At 46.0% G+C, this 19,049-nt stretch overlaps 1 protein-coding gene across 7 annotated transcripts in view; it reads left to right on the top strand.

Annotated features, from left to right (window-relative positions):
• LOC117226584 (protein phosphatase 3 catalytic subunit alpha) overlaps positions 1-8,025 on the top strand; it is a 102,533-nt gene extending 94,508 nt beyond the window's left edge. For 6 of the 7 annotated variants that reach the window (XM_076518240.1, XM_076518239.1, XM_076518238.1 and 3 more), the window contains one exon: positions 795-8,025. In XM_076518240.1, the coding sequence (XP_076374355.1) occupies positions 795-1,353 (559 nt within the window). In that variant the 3' untranslated portion in view covers positions 1,354-8,025. The remainder of the gene's footprint in view (positions 1-794) is intronic. The other variant, XM_033481072.2, reaches the window with a different exon arrangement.
• The last annotated feature ends 11,024 nt before the right edge of the window (positions 8,026-19,049 follow it).

Genomic DNA, 19,049 nt, shown 5'->3' with positions numbered 1-19,049 from the left:
ATGCAACAGCGTCGAGGGGTTAAAGGGGTTAATCTTTCCGTCGAACGTTATCCTAGAAGACGTACACGGCGCGTTAATTCGCATAGTCTAGCCCCGCCGGCTCCGTAAACTATGCCACGTCTGCCGAACTTGGAAACGTTCGTCGAAGTTCCGATATTGTCGTCACGGTAACTGTCCGCGACTCGATAGAATTAGAGGCAAAGTAGTTGCGGCCGTTTATTGTCAGGCCGCAGGGTCACTCTGGATACGCTTGGGAACGCTAGACAGCCGTTAACCGTCGAACGACGACGGCCGGGTCCGATCGAACCCGGTTTACCCGGAGGCTTCTCCGAGCAACTTCTCATCCTCCCGAACGCTCTCGATTATTAAACCGATCGATACATGGGGCCGCGATCGTGACAGCGAAAGGATTCAAAGATAGTTTACCAAGTACCACAATTTTACCCCTTGTGTATCTCACAAAAATCGGTGTTCCCGAATACCGTGTGCCGGCGTTCCGGGAACAATGGGTTGCGAACTTGCGAATTCCAGTCGCATAAATTTCTCAAAAGCAAGGGCACATTTTTGCCCACAATTTTGTAACCTTGATACTCGCGTGGATGCCTGAAAGAGCGACGAATCGCGTTCGATCAGGCATCCAAGGATTTGCAGCCGCGTTCTCGAGACACCGCCGGTACACGCAGACCAAGAGAACACTGCATGTTTCGGGCATGCATGGGACTCGGTCGACAGAGTGTCCCCCCTGAAAAGAGACAACGGTCTGTCCCGAGTCCCGACCGGAGGCTTGTTTGCAGGTGGCAAGGATGGGTCGTAAGGTCCCAGCGCTGTCGCCGCCACCACCGAAAGATCCAAACCATTGCTCGTCTCTCCCCCCCGGTTGTTATCGCTAGTGCACTGTTCGTCGAGGCGAGAGGATGTCGCCGTGGGTCCGAAGACGATCCGGAGCTTTCGAAGCGGAAGCTCGGATCGAAGAAGGAGAAGAAGGATAAGAAGAACGAGGAAGGAAAAGAAGAAGGCGGCGAGGAGGACGTCGAGGCTGCGCGACGAGGGATCCGCTCGAGATTTCGCCGGGACCGCCGCGACGGGTGTCGCGGCTCTTGTCAACGATCGTCTAGGTTCCTCGAGGATCGACAGGGGCGACGATGGAGGCGGATCGTCCCGGGTCTGGCTGCGTTTCGAGCGCGTTTCAACCGCGTCGAGTCGCGGCCGAAGCGACGGCTCGCGTCGTTCGCCTCGCGAGAGCAAGAGTCGCGAGCCCTGATCCCTCTCGTCCTGTTGCTGTCCGACGAGGACGACCCGTTCGACCTGTCCGGCCTGTCCGGCGACCGTCTGTTGTCGGTGATCGCGAGATAGGGACCTGGAGGATCCGCGGAGACGGGATCGCGGTGATCCTCGGGCCGGATCGTCGGAGACCGGGTGAACTCGGGGACCGTCGCGGTCTCTTCGGATTCGTTTGTTCAGATTACACGGGGACGGACGGTTCTGTCCTCTCTCTAGAGACGAACTCGCGGGGCGAACCGGCCGAGAGAGCGAACGCGGGGCGAGCGGTCTCCGCCGAGACACAGCGAATACGGATTTTGTCGTCGATTCGATGGATGGATGAATGGATGGATGTGGATAAAGCATGGGTGGATATGGATCCAAGGAAGATGTATCTTGACGAGAGACGCGTAGGGTACGCGCGCGATCGCGCTTCGACCATGGCGAGAGGAGGGTAAAATTCAAGGGGAGAATTTCAAGCACGGAGAACACAAAAAGCATAGAAAAGAAAAAAAAGAAGGCAGCTGGCCTGTCGGTACGGCGGAGCTTCCGGTTTTAGGATTTACTAGGTTCTTAAGGAGTCCGCCCCTGGGTGGTGCGAACGGCATCCCCGCGACAGGGTGGGGTTTACTTAAATCTTAAGTCGAGCTAAGCGTTTAGGGTTAAGCCGTAAGTTATATCGAAGAATTTATTTAATATACGCATATACGATAAATATATTATTAATTGATTCTTATTATTATTATTATCATTATCATTATTATTACTATTATTATTATTACTGTTATCATTGCTATTAATATTATTATTACTATTATTATTATTATTATTATTATTATTATTATTATTATTATTATTATTATTATTATTATTACTATCGTTATGATTATCGATTTAACGTTATCATTCATTTGTATCGTCGATATACATATATACATATGATACGGTTACGGTGATCACCGAGCCGCGTGTGTGCACACACACACACGCACACACGCTCGCACGAATCGATTTTTGCACGTCGAGCGAGTCTTTTTTGCGGATATCACACGACTGATCGATATTTAACCGAGTCCCTTTTCTTCTTGTTCTTTGACGGGCTTTCTTTCTTCTTTCTTTTCTCGCCTTCCGCGTTGTTGGTTTCGCGATTGTTCTTGCGATATCGCCGTCTGCGATCTCCCGAGAGGTCTGCTCTGAAACCTGTCCGTCTCGATCGCCAGCCTAGAGATCGTTTCGAAGCGTCGGATACGCGCACCTTGGAATTCCAACCGCAGAGATATCAAGTTAAATCGGAGCAATTTTGCCGACGAAAGGATTAAATTTGCGTCGAGTCATCCAATGTCAATCGCATTTGTCACGCTCGGTTATATTAGAACGAATTCTCCGTTTCCTTCTTGGTTCGTTTATCGCGCGGTTCATTAATTCCTCTTTATTGTGTCGTAACGTTCAAATTTTGTGTCGTAGACTGCGGATTTTACGGGTTTGTTGCAAAAATTCGCGAGAGAAACCCGGAATAGCGATAACGTTGGAAGAATTTAAGAATATTGTTGCGTTATTATCGATCGAATAAAACAATTGGAGGAAAAAGCACACACATTCCTATTTAGTAGCTCTTGTTTCGTACAATAGCTGGACAAAATTTTTCGTTTGCACAAAGATCCACAGTCTAGAGTCGTAAACACACTGCGATCGTGAGTCTACAGTTTCTATTGTCGCAGTTGAATTAGTTCGAGTTAGTTTGAGTCGGTTCGAAAGAAAAGAAATCGATACCTTTTCCATCGAGAATAGAACGAAATAGTTGTGCCCCCGTTGTCGTTCCAAAGCAGTTCTCCGCCGAGACACAGCCGGCGATCGTTTGTCTGTAAAAAAAAAACCCGTGTAATCCTCCGAAGGTCCTCGGTGCCCCGAACACGAGAAACCGGTTCTCATTATCGAAATCGAGAACGAAACGAACAATTCCCTGTCAGAGTTTCGACCGAGACCATGCGTTCTCCGGGAGAGAACGATCTCTTCCATCGATTCGAACTTCCCTCTCGCGTTTCGAACGAAAGCTTCGGTCCATTATCGGCGGCCACGCGCGATCCTTTCGGAAATATCCGTATCGCTGCACCAATACCGGTACCGCGAACGAATAGAGAAGAAAATCGAGTAGGGAGAAGAAAGGAAACTGACAAATGGCACGCTCGACGCGGCAGAAGAAGCGCTAAGAATCTCGCGGAGGCTTGAAATCGCAGACATTCGATTATTCGCGATCGCTGACGGGTCTGCGACGGATCGACGAAGAAATCGGTCGCCGCCGTAACTCGCAGGTCTATCGAAAGAAAGCGTCGGTAATAAATCGATGTAATCGTTGACCAAAGGTCGACGGAGAAATCGATCGTTAACGCGCGCGCAGGGAATCTCTCGGAGTCTCGCGATCGCGTTCAGAAATTGGATTCGCGATCAAAGATCGCGAAAGAGGGGCTAGCCGCGGAATCGGATCGCTACGAATTAGTCTCGCGCGAGAATCGGGCGAAAGGGTGCCGATTATTCGCTTAGATAAGGAAGATTGGGAGCGAGGAAAACGATAAAAGACAAGGATCGACCAAACGAATCTGCTGTACGTCCTCGCGGACGATCTTTGTCCGCGCGGAGCCGGGGAACGCATAAATTAGTAAAACGAGAAACAAGAGAGAACGTAGGGAGGAGAGCGACGGATACGAGCCACGCGCGAAACACGAAACGACGAACAATGAAATACGGTCGCCTTCGCGAACGTTCAGGCGTGTGTCTCTCGGAAGAGCGAACGAAATTGTCCCCTTGGGACCCTTGGGGCCCGATGGGGATCGGCGCGCCACGGACAGCCACTTGCATAACACGTCTAGTAACGTTGATCTTCTATGATTTTAATGTGTGTTCTTGCTACTATCCCACGTAAGTCTGGGCCACGGCCGCGCACCGCTGTTTGCACCTGGCGCCGGAAGTGGACGTCGAACGACGAACGAACGCGCCGGTATCGAAGCATTTTGAAACGGAACGAGATATCGGATTAGGGTCGCGCGACCAGCTGCTCTCCCCGGCCCCGCTGCTTCTTTCTCGAGCATCAGTGCCAAACTAGATTCCTCTATATCGCCTGTACATTCGTCGAATCGTGTTTTCGGGGCTCCTCGAACGTACTCCGACCTCGCATCTCGGAGCACCTCGAGGACTTCCGATCCGCGGTCTATCGCAGTACGTTTCCCCTTGCGTTGGTTAACTCTAGCACGAAAGTTCTTGAGCTTGGTATATTTGTTTCGCGTATTCGATTTATTTCGTTTGCCTTCTGTTCGACCTAAATCGGCTGTTAAAAAGTTCGGGTTTGCAACGTCGAAACAACGGTTGTCTAGTTGTACTTGGGACAAAAGTGGAAGTCGGGGCGGCGGAAGTCGCCGGGACCGAGGATTGCAGGGTTTCAGCCGGACAAAACTTGGTTTTAAATGCGCCAATGAGAGAGCGTTTCCTCGCGAATATAGACACAGTTTCGTCCGGCTGACTGCGACGAACGGAGCGAATCTGGGAAGATGAAACGCGGTTGAAGCGGCGACGAACGAGAGAAAAAACGAGGATCACTTCCGGCGGCCAAATCGCGTTCCGGCGCGGCGGCAGTGTAAAAGAATTACGATCTGAAACATAATAAAGATAATTGAAGAAAAGAATATTATTATAAAAAGGAAAAAATTAAATAAGATATATATATACATACAGGAGGAAGGAAAAAAAACAAATTATTATATATATATATATAAATATATATATATCTCTCTTTCTTCTCACTATGATAAAGAAACAAACAAAAAAAAGGATATACAGTGAAATAATAATTCTATCTCTCTTTGCTACCAAGTTGTACTTATTCTTAATTGATTTACTTGTACAAAAGAATGTGTTAAATAATAATGAAATACATGATATACATCTATAAATAATAACATATTATAAATATATAAATATATTGTGGGTACGCGCGTGTACGCGAACATCTCTGTGCGAGAAACGTGAAAAGAAAAAGAAAACCCATGTATACAGGATATCGCGCGTGTACACGCGTGTACGCGATGATATAGCGTTAATTAACGATTATTATTCTTATCGATAAAGAAAAAAGAAAAGATATCACGGTCGTACGTGTGGATACCACCGGTTATTCTTACTTACCTTTTTAATTATCGATTGTCACGCCGATTCGTGTCCGTAATTCTGATTACCACTAATTAAATAATCATTCTTCTCGTCGCCGTTCAGCGACGACGTTACACCGGCGCCGTTTTAACACCGATCGTAGCTGCGGAACAGGGAACCGGGGCTGGGTAAAAAAGAAAAAAAAAAGAAACTCGTTATACCTCGAACGCCGATTTCGCGCAAGGCGTAAGATCGTCCACGGTTCAACGAACAGGATACGTTTTTAATTTCGTCGATCCGATCCACGGAATTCGGATGCTCCGAACGAACGATAACTTACCGGATTGCGTTGCGTCGAATCTCGATGGTTCAAACGACGTTTACCGGTCGAACGAAGCGCGGAGACGTCGCTTGTGTACCATCGACCAGCCGATAGATAGATAGATAAAGATCTTTTTTAATTAAACGTCAAAGTCCTCCGATACTTTCGAATGCAATTTTGCCACCGTTTCGCGGTTAACGCGAATCCGATCGAAGCACTCGTTCGACCGAGGATCCGCGCTGTGGACCGTTCAACATCGACAACGATCTTTTACCCATCCCTGGAGAAAACACGATCGCGGCGATATGAGCACGTGGATGCGAGAGAGCGCGTGAATGAGAGTAATTCGCGGTACGGTTAATATACGGCCCGTATATTATCCGTTACCGTTGTTCGCGGTCATTGCGACGACGGTTTCGCACCGTCTCAGCTGCGCGGTGACGCGAGGGGGCCCTTCGACGTTTCTTCTTTGTTTTAGAAATATCGGAACCGATTCCAAAATTCCCCTTTAACGCAGCAACACGCGCGCGACGCGCTCTGCTTCGTCAAAATTACAAGATTAAATTTATTTAGACGTTTTTCCAAGAAATTGCGCGGTCCATATCCGATTAAAAATTGATCCAGCCGCGATAGATCTCGGAAATCCCTGCGTTATATATATATAGCGATTCCGTCGGCAGGAAGCCATGGAATGGGGCAAGATCGTTACAGATCGTTAAAGAAAATCGATCGGTCGAAAAACGAGCTCGTGCGTTACCGCGCAGCCACCTCGTAGCATTGTACATACATATATCTGCGCGGGTGTCTCGATCCCAACGTGTATCGTGCCGTAGAAATCTCTTAGATAGGCGAGAGAACAAGCGCGCGATCGATCGTCGGTAAGTTATCGGCTCGGATCTCCGTCGATCGATCTCGATCCTCGGGGAAGATGGATCCTGAGACGAGTCGCGTCCATTCTTTTCTCAATCGGACTCTCCGATCGAAATTTCCTTTAGCCGCGGTGAGACGAAAGTCGATCCTACGATCTACACAGTCCAGGATCATCCTCAACGATCTCGTCGGTTGGTTCTCGCGACGCGGATCCCGGAGAAAAGATCGCGTTTCGGGAAAGGACGAGATCGTCGCCGGCGCTACGTTTTCGTAACGACGGATCTACGCCGATCCTTGCGGACGCCATCGCGCCGGCGCGGCGAGCCTCTTCGGATCCGCGCGAGGATCCATGATCGATCGATCCTTCGCGTTCAATGTCTCGAAGCTAGCGGATCGAACGTGCGCGTGTCCGCGCGACGCCGAGCGTCGTAATCGATCCGACGAATTTAATCTCCGACGGAAGGATCGAGAGTGAGAGGAAACACAGCGATGGCGTCGCAAGGAGGCGAGGAGGCGAGGAGGGCGAGAACTGTATAATAATGTAGTAGCGTGTATATCGTTAAACTTACGAGATCGGGTCGAAACCCGAAGCCTTTCTCTTAGACTTATGCGCGTGTCCACCGGCTCTCGAGCGCCAGGATCGATCGATCCTTCGCCGGTCTCGCGTCGTCCTTGCGGTGAAAACATGATAAAGGGAATCGTTCGGTCGCGCGACGCGCGTCGCTGTTTCGAGCGGTTTCCGAGCGGTTTCGGCGGGAGGATTTTCGTCGGGAGAAAGCGTGTAACCTTCCTCAATAGCAATATTTTACTCAATAGCAAAAGAGAAAAAAAAAATGATGAAAACGGGATGCTCTAGAAACTGTATTCTAGATTTTATATACGAATATCAACCTATACGGCGCCGTGTAGGCGATCGTGTTGCGAAACGTTCGTTGCGTGTCTTTTTATAAAACGCGACTGTCGTAGAAGACGGTTCTCGTTCGACCGAGCACGGGACATTCGTTTCCTCTGTCCGAGAGGCACGCGCGGGGGATCGATCGATCGATCGCGTGAATACGGTGGGCCCAGCGATCTCTTAGATTGTTAAAGAACTCGTTCGAGACACTCTGTCCCTCCGTGACGACGACGCGCGAGCAAGGAAATGCCGGCGAGCGATTTTACCGTTTTATCTACCATTTTTCAGACGCGCACTCTTTTTCTCTATCTCTCTTTGTAAACTCTTTCTATTTCTGTCCGCGGTGTTGTCCCGCGATCTACGCGGTGCCCCCGATGATTCAATAAAAAGGATACCAAAAGAGCAAACGGATATATCGTACGCCTCGATCGGACCGGAAACGGCACTCCGCTTCCGGCTGAGGCGTGACCGGATCGCGGATGTGATAAATCAATCGATTAAGTATCCCATTAAGCTAAGAATAAAATGGAATCGTTATTAATCCTTGCACGAGACTCTTATTCTATGTTCTGCGGCTCTCTATCTCTCTCTTTCTCTCTCTCTCTCTCTCTCTCTCTCCTCTCTCTTACACACACACATACGTACACGCATCATGACCGCCATACTAATCGCTGGATTCCGCGTTCTTCCGCATCGTTGTTATATTGCACAAAAGACACCGGATCAACGAGTTGTAATTTCATTTTTGATTCTACGCTTAACACGAAATCTAACTTTTGCCCGTCGCAATGGCTGGATCCATATTTTTTTTAAATTGAAAGTCGCACGAAAGAATAGGAAGTTGCCTAGATAAATTCAGTCTCGTAGCTCTTTACAAAAAAACACAACATATCAGACGTCTTTGGTGCTCGGTAAGTTTAGCGTTAAAGAACACGAATTCCAGGAATTCTCTCACGTTATAATTTCGAGCGAGATATTGTGCAAGACCGTTTCAGAAAAATTGCAACGATTACGCAAATCCGGGCAATTCGCCGATCGCTTTCCAGCAGCGCCGACTATATCATTCTATCCGCCGGATCGTGGCTTTCCTCGAGACATCGCCGACAGTCTCACGCGCTCAAATTATTTGATAGATCGTAGGTCTTCGCGCGAGTCCGCGTTTGCTCGAATTGTTTCGTTGAAAATTGCACAAGCGAGTTGTCGTTAGACGCGTTTACGGCACAAACGAATAAAACCGGATGCGAAACTGTAATCTGATTAGAAGAATTTAAGAATATTATTACGTCGATTTCGGCTCGTTGCAATGATCGAAAGACAAAGACGTCTAATTTATGTCTCTTGTAATCAACATAGCCAATTTTTATTTCGTATAAAGATCCGCGGTTCGGTTATCGTTAATAATTCTCTCGCGGTGAACAAGCTAGCGAACCAAGGCGGGACAAGTAAAAAATGCGCGAATATTGTAACAAAAATTTATTGTAACAAGTGCGATCGAATAACCATGGATTTCGTTCGATGGACAAGCGATTGACCGATCGACGCGTACGATCCGACAAAATGGCGTCCAGAAATTTCGTTGGACCGCCGCGGCATGCGACTTACGGCCGGTTCTATACATGTATATATATATGCATATAGTAAGTATGGCATACCGAATTACGTTCCGTGCATTCTCATCTTTTTATATACACACACACACACACACACATACACCGAGGAAAGCGGATGCACCCGATCGTACAATCGCGATACCGCTGGCTGAAACACACAGAGAGACGCGTAGATACTAGTCGCGATAAGATCACGGATTTACATTTTTCTAGATTCGTTTACAAGAACGTGGATCCGAATAACATGCATCGTTTGCTAGGTCCAGGGATTTCCGATCGCTTTCAAACGATTGAACGCCTTTTGTGCTGAGGACATCGAGATGCTTTTTAAACGTTTCGAAACGTGTCACAGTCTTTTAAAAACATCCTTTATTTCGATCCACGCGTCCGCCGCGTTCCCACCGCGTGAAGAATTCTGACAGAGGCAAGAGGATCGTTAAAAAAAATTTGAACAGCGGGACAAACAAATTCGCGCATGCGATTGCATTGCATTCGCTATGCAAAGTCCGCGAAAACTGGGACGTGGATTTCGATCGACGGATTCTTCGAAGCAAAATCCGAGATCATTGTCGCGACAGACGTCGAGCCTTCCTTCGCGATCCATGACGAATCTTTCCGCGCGACGGCTGTCCGCGCATGCACGCTGCAGAGACGCGTGTAGAACCGGAAACGGCCGGCCGACGGAATCCTAGGACATTTTGAAAGTATCTTCTCTCTGTTTGTCGCGCTCTCTTCTCTCTTTCATTGTCTCTTTCCCCCTCATCCCCCTCTTTCTCACTCTTTCTTCGTTTCTCTCGCGAGCCAAGGCGCGAACTTCCGTCGTCCGGGAATCGATTGTTACGGAAGAAGGGAACGCGAACGGGGAACGAAACGAGCAGAAAAGGGGGCTCGTTCCTTGCCGCGTTAAAACACGATTTGTCGCACACCGACACCGACACCGATGCAATTCTTCGAGACGATAGTTTCTTGTCGGCCGCATGGCACCGGATGTCGCTTCGCTGCAATTTCACCGAGCCCCAAGCCCCGAGCTCGATCGATCGCGAGGCTCCATGACCTCTGCGGTCCGAATAGGTCCTGTCGCATCGTCCCGCGATCATAAGTTCCATCCGCGAACCGTGTTCGCGCGCGATGCAAACGATCCGTATCGATCGCGGCGAACGCAAAGCAAAGCCTCGCGCTTTCTTTCGCGAGGATAGAACACGTCGAGAAGCGGATCGATATCTCGCGGAGATTAAAAAAGCCCGAGGAGTTGCGTCGGAGAGGGAAAGAGAAGACCGCGTTGGAACTTTAACCCTTAGCGGACGACGACTTTTTCGGCCGAGTCAGGTAGCAGGACGAGGCGATTTTTGCAAATATGTCGAGTGTCTTATATGGTACAATAAAATGATCTTACATATCAATATTATCTTACAAAAACGTTATGTGTTTCGTTAGTTTATCTATATTCACAATTTTATGAATATAATTTTACAAAAATTATGATTTGTAGTTTCGTTTGGTGTGATAGTTTGTAAAACATTGACCAAGATGCATTCTTGGTTTATCTGGACATGTATCGCAGAAACAGGTCGTCTCATGTCTTCCCCCTGGTTTGTTTCGACTGGAACAAACTTTACAATCTTTCTTTGCGCCAGTAACAATTACATGCAGTTTCTCGTTTAGACGAATTTCGTCAGAGTTGGATGTCGAACTTGAAGATCTATCTCGCGGTTGAGAAAAATCTCCTCTCAATTTGTTGATCAAAATTTTGCGAAAGTTCAAATGTGTAACTGGCTGTTCGTTTCTCTGTTTTTTTACATGTTTGTAGAGAATGTGTACGAATTGATTAAACAAATTTCCAGTCCCCGGAAAAATAATTTGCGCCACCACTTCAGGGACTTTCACATAAAACAGTAGGTCGGATAATGTTGGAGATAACGAAATCTAACATAAACACCGACTGTCGCCTCTCGCCCGCCATTCGTCCTGCCGCGCGAAATGCCGTGGCGACCGAGAGTCGCCCCTCGTCCGCTAAGGGTTAATCGTTTCGGACCGTTTGCGATCGGACGAACGATTCGAAAGCGTTCTCATTGTTTCGCGTCGGCCCGGAAGATTTTGCGGAAACAGCCATCGCGAGAGTCCCCGGTCGAGTGGAAAACGTTTTCGGTCCAGGACAGCGTCCGAAATTAAACCGCGAGCCTTTGAATCGCGAACAGTGTTCGTCTCGAGCGCGAAATTCTGATCGCGGGTCGTTCGTCGGGCTCTGGGACCGCGTCCAAGGTGTTTCTCGAGCCGCGATCGATCCCGGCTCGCTGGACGAAACCACTTTTATGTACCTGTCACGACTGATTGAGCAGCGGGCTCTCCGCGCGTATCGAAAACTGTATGCGTGCGTGTGCGTGTGCGTATATACCTACGTGTAGCCGTGTACGTCGCACCCCTCTGCCATCGTTGTTCTCTCTTTTGTAATTATCGCTAAATGTCGTCGATCGCTTGCCAGCCGCCGCGGTTTTCCGATCCTCCGAACACTCGTCTGCCGACGATCGTGCGTCAGTTACACATATCGAACCCGAAAGCGGCGGAAATCGATGCGGGAACGCGGTCGGAACAGGCTTTCGTCGTTTGGCCGACGCGTCGCGGACTCCCCTGATCGCCGATCCACCCCCTGACCCCGTTGACAGACCGCCGCCTAATTTGCGAAGAAAATTATATATAATACCTTCGCTTCGAGCAAAAACGTTTTCGTTGGCAAAGTACAACGCGTTTGGTTCCAGCGACCCCTTGCTGAATTTTCCCGTGCCCCGCTATCCGCTTCGAGCTATTTCACGAAATGTTTACACAGCTTCTCGGGCGACCGGCGGCGCGCCGTTGCGGAGACTCTCGAGGCGGCCGACGAGATCGTCGGCGATTCGACCGAATTTTCGATCGTTGTATTGGGAAAAATCAGGGTGTCCGGTGGTGTCGGCGTCGCGTGGCGGAAACGGAAATAAGTAATATTTTCACGGTTAAAGGAAATACGGTTCTCTTTCGGTGGAGCGCGCGAAACGACGACGATGCGCGAATCGTTGATCGAACTTTGAATTCCGCGAGATTCCTGCGAGAAACTGCACTCGATGATAAACCTGTACATACGCACGTTTACTATTATCTACATTTACTATTGCGCGAGATCTTACCATTTAAGAACCTTCGACTGTACACCACTTTTCTCGGGGCGGGAAATAAACGATTCAAAAGTGATAAACGAGAAATCCCGGTTCAAGGGAGGGAAGGGAAGATTATGCGAGTGATTACGCTCCGCCGTGCACGTTGTTTTATCGCGCCGTTATTTGCGGGGATACTCTTTCTTTATCTCTATCTACTTCTCTCTCTCTCTCTCTCACTCTTTCTCTCTCTCTCTCTCCATCTCCCTCCATCTCTGTCTCTCGATCCCTTCTTACGAGATAAGCGTAATTATATTTGTTTATATATACATATACGTATAAAGACATTGCGACGAAGACGGTGATGATGACGATTATGATGACGATGATGATGATGATGATTCTTCTCATTATTACTATTACTAGGTCATACCATGATTACTACATTTATTGTAATCATTATTATTATTATTATTGTCATGATGATTGCGATCATTACGATTGAACATAAACGCAGCCGTTATTATTATTAACGATTATCATCGGTGAACAAAACGGAAGACGAGAGAAACAAAGAAGCGAATGGAGATACGACGAGGTACTATTACGGGATAATTGCAAAACGACGAGATGAAATAAATGATCTTACTTATACATAAAATTATAAACACGTCGTGATGACATATTCGTAACAGTTAATTACTACGATAACGTAACGACATTATTATTATTATTATTATTATTATTATTATTATTATTATTATTATTATTATTACGACTATAAATAACGCCCTATTCCCATTTGTTGTGAATGTTTGCGTTGTTTTACGATATTCAGAATATTCTAAAAATAAAGTCTATAATTTCCACGATCAATGAATTCGTAGGCCTTACCTTATTTTAGTTTAGTAATTGGTCGAGTAATTATAACGTTTTATGATACTTTAAAATTTGAGACACGTAGAACGAACCCTCGTATACGTCTCTGTACAATTTCGGATCCGAACTCGCAATAATTAATTACTTTATTAATGATTTTTCATGGACGTATTTCTGTCTCTATTTCCGATAATGTGTAAGGCAAGGACAGCGATAGCTTGCACTCGTGGCGCCATCCACGGCGAAACGCTCAAACTGTTAGCTAAACGTTTGGTCACCGGTTTCACCGTACCGCCACGGATGACGCCACAGGTACTTTAGACAGAGTCTATTTATATTTAAAATAAAATTGTTAACAACTTCAGCGATGTTCGCGTGCTTTCACAACTGAAAGACATAGGAAGAACCCCGATATAACTCTCTGTAACATTTTGAACCAGGACACGGGATAATTAATTAATTATTAACGATTTCTCACGAGCGTATCTCTTTCACGATGCCGTGCAATGCGTAAGACAAGGATAGCGACAGGTTGCTCTCGTGGCGCCATCTACGGCGAAACGATGAAACTGTTAGCCAAATATTTTGCCATCAGTTTGAGCGTTTCTCCACCGATGGCGCCACATCTACTTCATACCCGAGCAACGCGTCGATATCTCTTCACTAGCAGCTTGAGCGTTTCGCCACGGATGGCGCCACATCTACAAACACGTGCATCGGGTCGATAACATTTCACTAGCAGCTTGAGCGTTTCGCCACGGATGGCGCCACATTTCCGAACACGTGCTTCGGGTCGATAACGTTTCACTAGCAGCTTGGGCGTTTCGCCACGGATGGCGCCACATCTCCGAACACGTGCATAGAGTCGATAACGTTTCACTAGCAGCTTGAGCATTTCCCCACGGATGGCGCCACATCTGCTTCGTACTCGAACAATGCGTCGATATCTTTTCACAAGCAGCTTGAGCGTTTCCCCACGGATAGCGCTACATCTACGAACACGTACTTCGGCTCGATAACTTTTCACTAGCAGCTTGAGCGTTTCGCCACAGATGCCGCCACATCTACGAACACGTGCTTCGGGTCGATAACATTTCACTAGCAGCTTGAACGTTTCGCCACGGATGGCGCCACATCTCCTGACACTGCTTCGGGTCGATAACGTTTCACTAGCAGCTTGAGCATTTCCCCACGGATGGCGCCACATCTGTTCCGCAAAACTGCGCTATGTACGCCGATAATATAGCAAAGCGGCAAGAATAACGTCTGACTGCACTTATTATATACACACGTTGTAATAATTTATACTAATAAAGCAACAGATTTTAGAACTAAATCTAAACGACTTTTCAATGTAGTTAGTTTTAATCGTTCCCTCTCACACATTCTTCCCCATTTGCATTCCGCTATCCCTGTTCTTCCACAATCACCCTCCTTCATCTTCTCTCACCTTCCACCCTAATTTCCTTTCTTTTCTTAATCTCTTCTCTTCTCCCACTCTCCTACCCGTCATCTTCTTTTAATATATTTTTAATCTTTTCTTGAATCCTTTCCTCCAACTTGCTCCTTGCGAGGAGTTTTCGAAAATTTTGCCTGGCGCCTGTTATTGATTTGTACTACTGAAATCTCGAAAAAACGGGAAATTTTTCGAAAATTTTCGAAAAAAGTAGTACGAGTCAACGTCAGGCCAGAGGTTCGAAAAGTATACCTCCTCGCATATCATATTCTCCTGATATAATTTTTAAAATTTTTCCGGAAATTTTCGAAAATTTTCGAAAAAAGTAGTACGAGTCAACGTCAGGCCAGAGGTTCGAAAAGTATACCTCCTCGCATATCATATTCTCCTGATATAATTTTTAAAATTTTTCCGGAAATTTTCGAAAATTTTCGAAAAAAGTAGTACGAGTCAACGTCAGGCCAGAGGTTCGAAAAGTATACCTCCTCGCATATCATATTCTCCTGATATAATTTTTAAAATTTTTCCGGAAATTTTCGAAAATTTTCGAAAAAAGTAGTACGAGTCAACGTCAGGCCAGAAATTTCAAAGAATACCTCCTCGCACATCATGTGCTCCTGATACCGAAATCCGAAATTTTGAAAAAATTTTAAAAATTGTACCAGGAGCACATGATATGCGAGGAGGTATTCCTTAAAATGTCTGGCCTGACTGTGACTTGTGCCACTTTTTCCGAAAAATTATCGAAAAATTTCCAATTTTCGGCATTTCAGTAGTACAAGTCAATAACAGGCCAGAAAAATGTTACGAAAACTCGAAAATTTGGCAAAATTCAGTGGTACAATCAATCACAAGCCAGACAATGAATTTCAGGATACCTCTTCGGGAAATTATGTTCTCCTGATATTCGAAATTTCAGTAGTACAAGTCAATCATAATTGCGAATAGTTTTAGAGAAATTTTTTGACTTAGGAGGGGTGTATGGGTTAAATAAAGAGACAGCGATGTTCAGAATACATATATTTATTCATTATTAACAATACACATTAATACAACATTTTACAATTATTATTTTGCTTATTCTACGTGTTTGTAGCGCTCCTATGGTTAAGTGCAGGTACGTCGATTGAGTGAAATGGCTAATTTGGGTGCTCCTTAAAGATGCACCTGTGCCATGTAGATCTCGACGCTTGTTCGCAGCTCGTGATGAAGATCAGGGCTGAAAGCACGACGAAAATTGCGAGAAAATTACGAGGAAAGTTACGAGGAAAGTTACGAGGAAAATTACTGGAAAAATTACGAGGAAAATCACGGGGAAAATCACGGGGAAAATAACGGGGAAAATAACGGGGAAAATTACGAGAAAAATCACGAGAGAAATCACGAGAAATATTACGGTGAAAATCACGACGAAAATTAAGACGAATATTACAACGAAAATTACGACGAAAATTACGACGAAAAGTACGACGAATAGTAAGACGAGAATTATGACGAAAATATAAGATGAAAATATAAGATGAAAATCATGAGAAAAATAGCGACAAAAATCAAGACGAAAATTGCGACAAAAATATACGATGAAAAAGTCGACGAAAATCACGAGAGAAATCAGCAAGGAAATTAAGACGGAAGTCATGTCGTGATTTCAAGACACTCGACATATTTGAAAAACTCGCCACGTCCTGCTACCTGACTCGGCCGGAAAAGTTGTCGTCCTAAGGGTTAATAATTGTAGCACACGGAAAGAGTCGTTTAACCGAACCTAATAATGATGGAAGAGGGTAGGGTATTAAATAACGCACAAATACTTTCTGCACCGATAAGTGGTGCTTGTAACAAATAAAAATTTTATTTCAATAGTGTCCATCTCTGGAAAAGAATAAAACAAAAAAGAAATATACAAATCCTTGCATCATTTAAAAATCGTACAATATTGTTGCGGATCACTCCTTTTATTTACAATAAAGAATATAAACTATAATACAACACAACTCAATACAATTATATTTCAGATCTTCCAACTTGAAATGTTGCTCGTTCGACGGTCCGATCTCGACTCTTCGACTGTCTGTTGCTAGCACTCTTCGATTGTCTGTTGTTAACACTCTTCGATTTTCTGTTGTTAACACTCTTCGATTTTCTGTTGGTACAACTCTTCCGTGGCAACCCCTATCTTCTATTACTTCTTAAGGAGTTGTTCACAGCAGGGCAGTTTCACAGTACAGCGACTCGATTTGGAGAAGACGCCGTAACAATATATTTTTGTTCAAGCCTTATACTCTACTTTACAATATTAATACGAATTCATAATTAGCAGCTCGTAATAATTTTTGAACCGAGCACGATACCGATTGCCCGGGTCTCACCACGAGGAGGTTGCTGCTTCAGAGACCCGAAAGGCAGTCCGAACGAACCCGGAATTCGCTATGACTCCCTTTCTTACAACGACGACTTATAAAACTAATTCACTCGCACGCTCGCATATGTCAAGTAACTATCGCGGGCCAAAAGTGGATCAAGGAAGAAGTCTCCGATCTACGGGGACCAAAATGAATCAGAGCAGAAGGCTATGATTCTATCAAATTGCGAAACAAGAACAAGTCAAGCAGAAGGCACTGACTCGAGGGTGACGCGACGCGTACAATGCTCGCGCAAGTCTGGTGCCTCACAGATCTCGAAGCAGAGTTTTAACATGAGAAGTGAAGATCCGAAGTTAGACCCTTCCCACATTGGGTAGCCATTTCTCGCCCTGCGACCTAAAACTAAGTTAGGCCGCCTTACCCGTCTGAATCGGCACTAGGCGGGAGCCTACGCAGGTAAACCTGTGTGACCATTTCTCGCCCAACGCCCCGCCCCTGATAGGAGCTAAGGACGGATTACCGGCCGAACAGCGACCAGGGAAGAGCCTCCCAGAAGGAGGGTCCCCGCAACCGAATAACCACGTCGCATGCTAATTCGCCGATCAACGAAACGAGTTCAGACTTACCCGAGAATATGCGCAAGCAAGGCCGCCACAATTTTCTGTCGTGGCGGAGTCGAAAACGAGACGCGAAAAAAATAAAGCTACGGCAATATTACCGGACGTATGCGAAATTAGCGACTCGGGTACCTCCGGGACGCTACCCCCGTGCCCCTCGCGGGCGCTCCCGCGAGTCGGAGGCCCCTGAGCGATCTTAAACTAAGACGCACGCTAAGATGTTTATTTAAACATCATGCACTATAATTGTTACAGACTTATACCCTACTTTACACTATAAAGGTTGCAGCTATTAGTTCGGTATCATCATCGACTGAAAATACGACACGACTGATGTTTTCCTCCTTGGATTTCAAGGAAAACGTTGCAACGGTCAGCCGAAAACCCACCCGAATACGGTAACCGAAGCCCACGATTAACACGTTCCGTGCCACGTGTACCATCGATGGTACACGCTTGCATGTTTACTTAGTGAACTGAACAAATTGTTTACAAGAAATTTAGAACCGAAGAATCAATTTCCACCGCAAGATTGGGCGTTGATAAGTTTTTGTTACGTTGTTATGTGTACGAGAATTAATAATTGCACGTAATACATCAAGTTTTAGTAAAATATCAAAGTGTGAAGATTCGAGTAAAAAAAGCTCGGCACGGAACGTGTTAAATAAATAGAACGAATCTGCAACGAAAAACGCGATCAAGCACGATTAAGTGCGAACCAGATAAAGCGCAATTTCAAGCGAAATTAAGAGCTATCTCGAGCGAGATTAAGCGCGATCAAGCGCCAAGTATTCGGCGACACGATGTTCCCACCAAATATTTATTAAAAATTAAAAAATAATATAAAAATAAATTTTCCGAACGCCGAGTATGCAAGAGGTTAGGATGTCCGAGCGAAAATATCGCGGACCCTCCCTTTCCCATCCGAAATGGCCGAGCAAATAATTCGGAAAATGTCGAATCACGCGGACGCGGACCGCGGACCCTTCCGTCCCAATCCGAGGCCGACGTGCAAATGGCTTCCCGAATGTCACGGTCCCCACGCCCCACTCCCTCGAGAGGGTGACACGCAGTTAAATTCTTCCCGTTACCGTATTATGTTTTCGTAATCTTCGTGACGTATTACAACTGCACCGTGTTATTAAGCCAACGGACGACCGCGATTCGGCACAAAAAATACAGTCGTAAATAATGTTCCCTGATGACGCATGTTTCGTTGTACAATAATATTTTCGGACAGTAATATGTCAAGCGTGTTCACACTGGAAGACGTTTTAACTGCGAATTTTCTCCGACTTGCAGTATTGTCATTGTGTATGACTTAAGTGCGTTTTATAGATGCGTATGAAAGTGAATATTGCGACTCGTAATTAACGTTTGCCCTTTGAGTTGCGGTATTATGTTTTCGAAATCCTCGTGACGTATTATAGCCGCGCCGAGTTATTAGGGTAACGGGCGACCGCGAGTCGGCACAAAAAATGCAACTGTAATGATTTATCCTCGTGACAGGTCGAAACC

This window comes from Megalopta genalis, chromosome 2 (assembly GCF_051020955.1).
Source record: "Megalopta genalis isolate 19385.01 chromosome 2, iyMegGena1_principal, whole genome shotgun sequence".
In the NCBI taxonomy this organism is placed as follows: domain Eukaryota; kingdom Metazoa; phylum Arthropoda; class Insecta; order Hymenoptera; family Halictidae; genus Megalopta; species Megalopta genalis.
The sequence above is the reverse complement of the archived record's forward strand: the minus strand, read 5'-3'. Positions and strand labels throughout refer to the sequence as shown.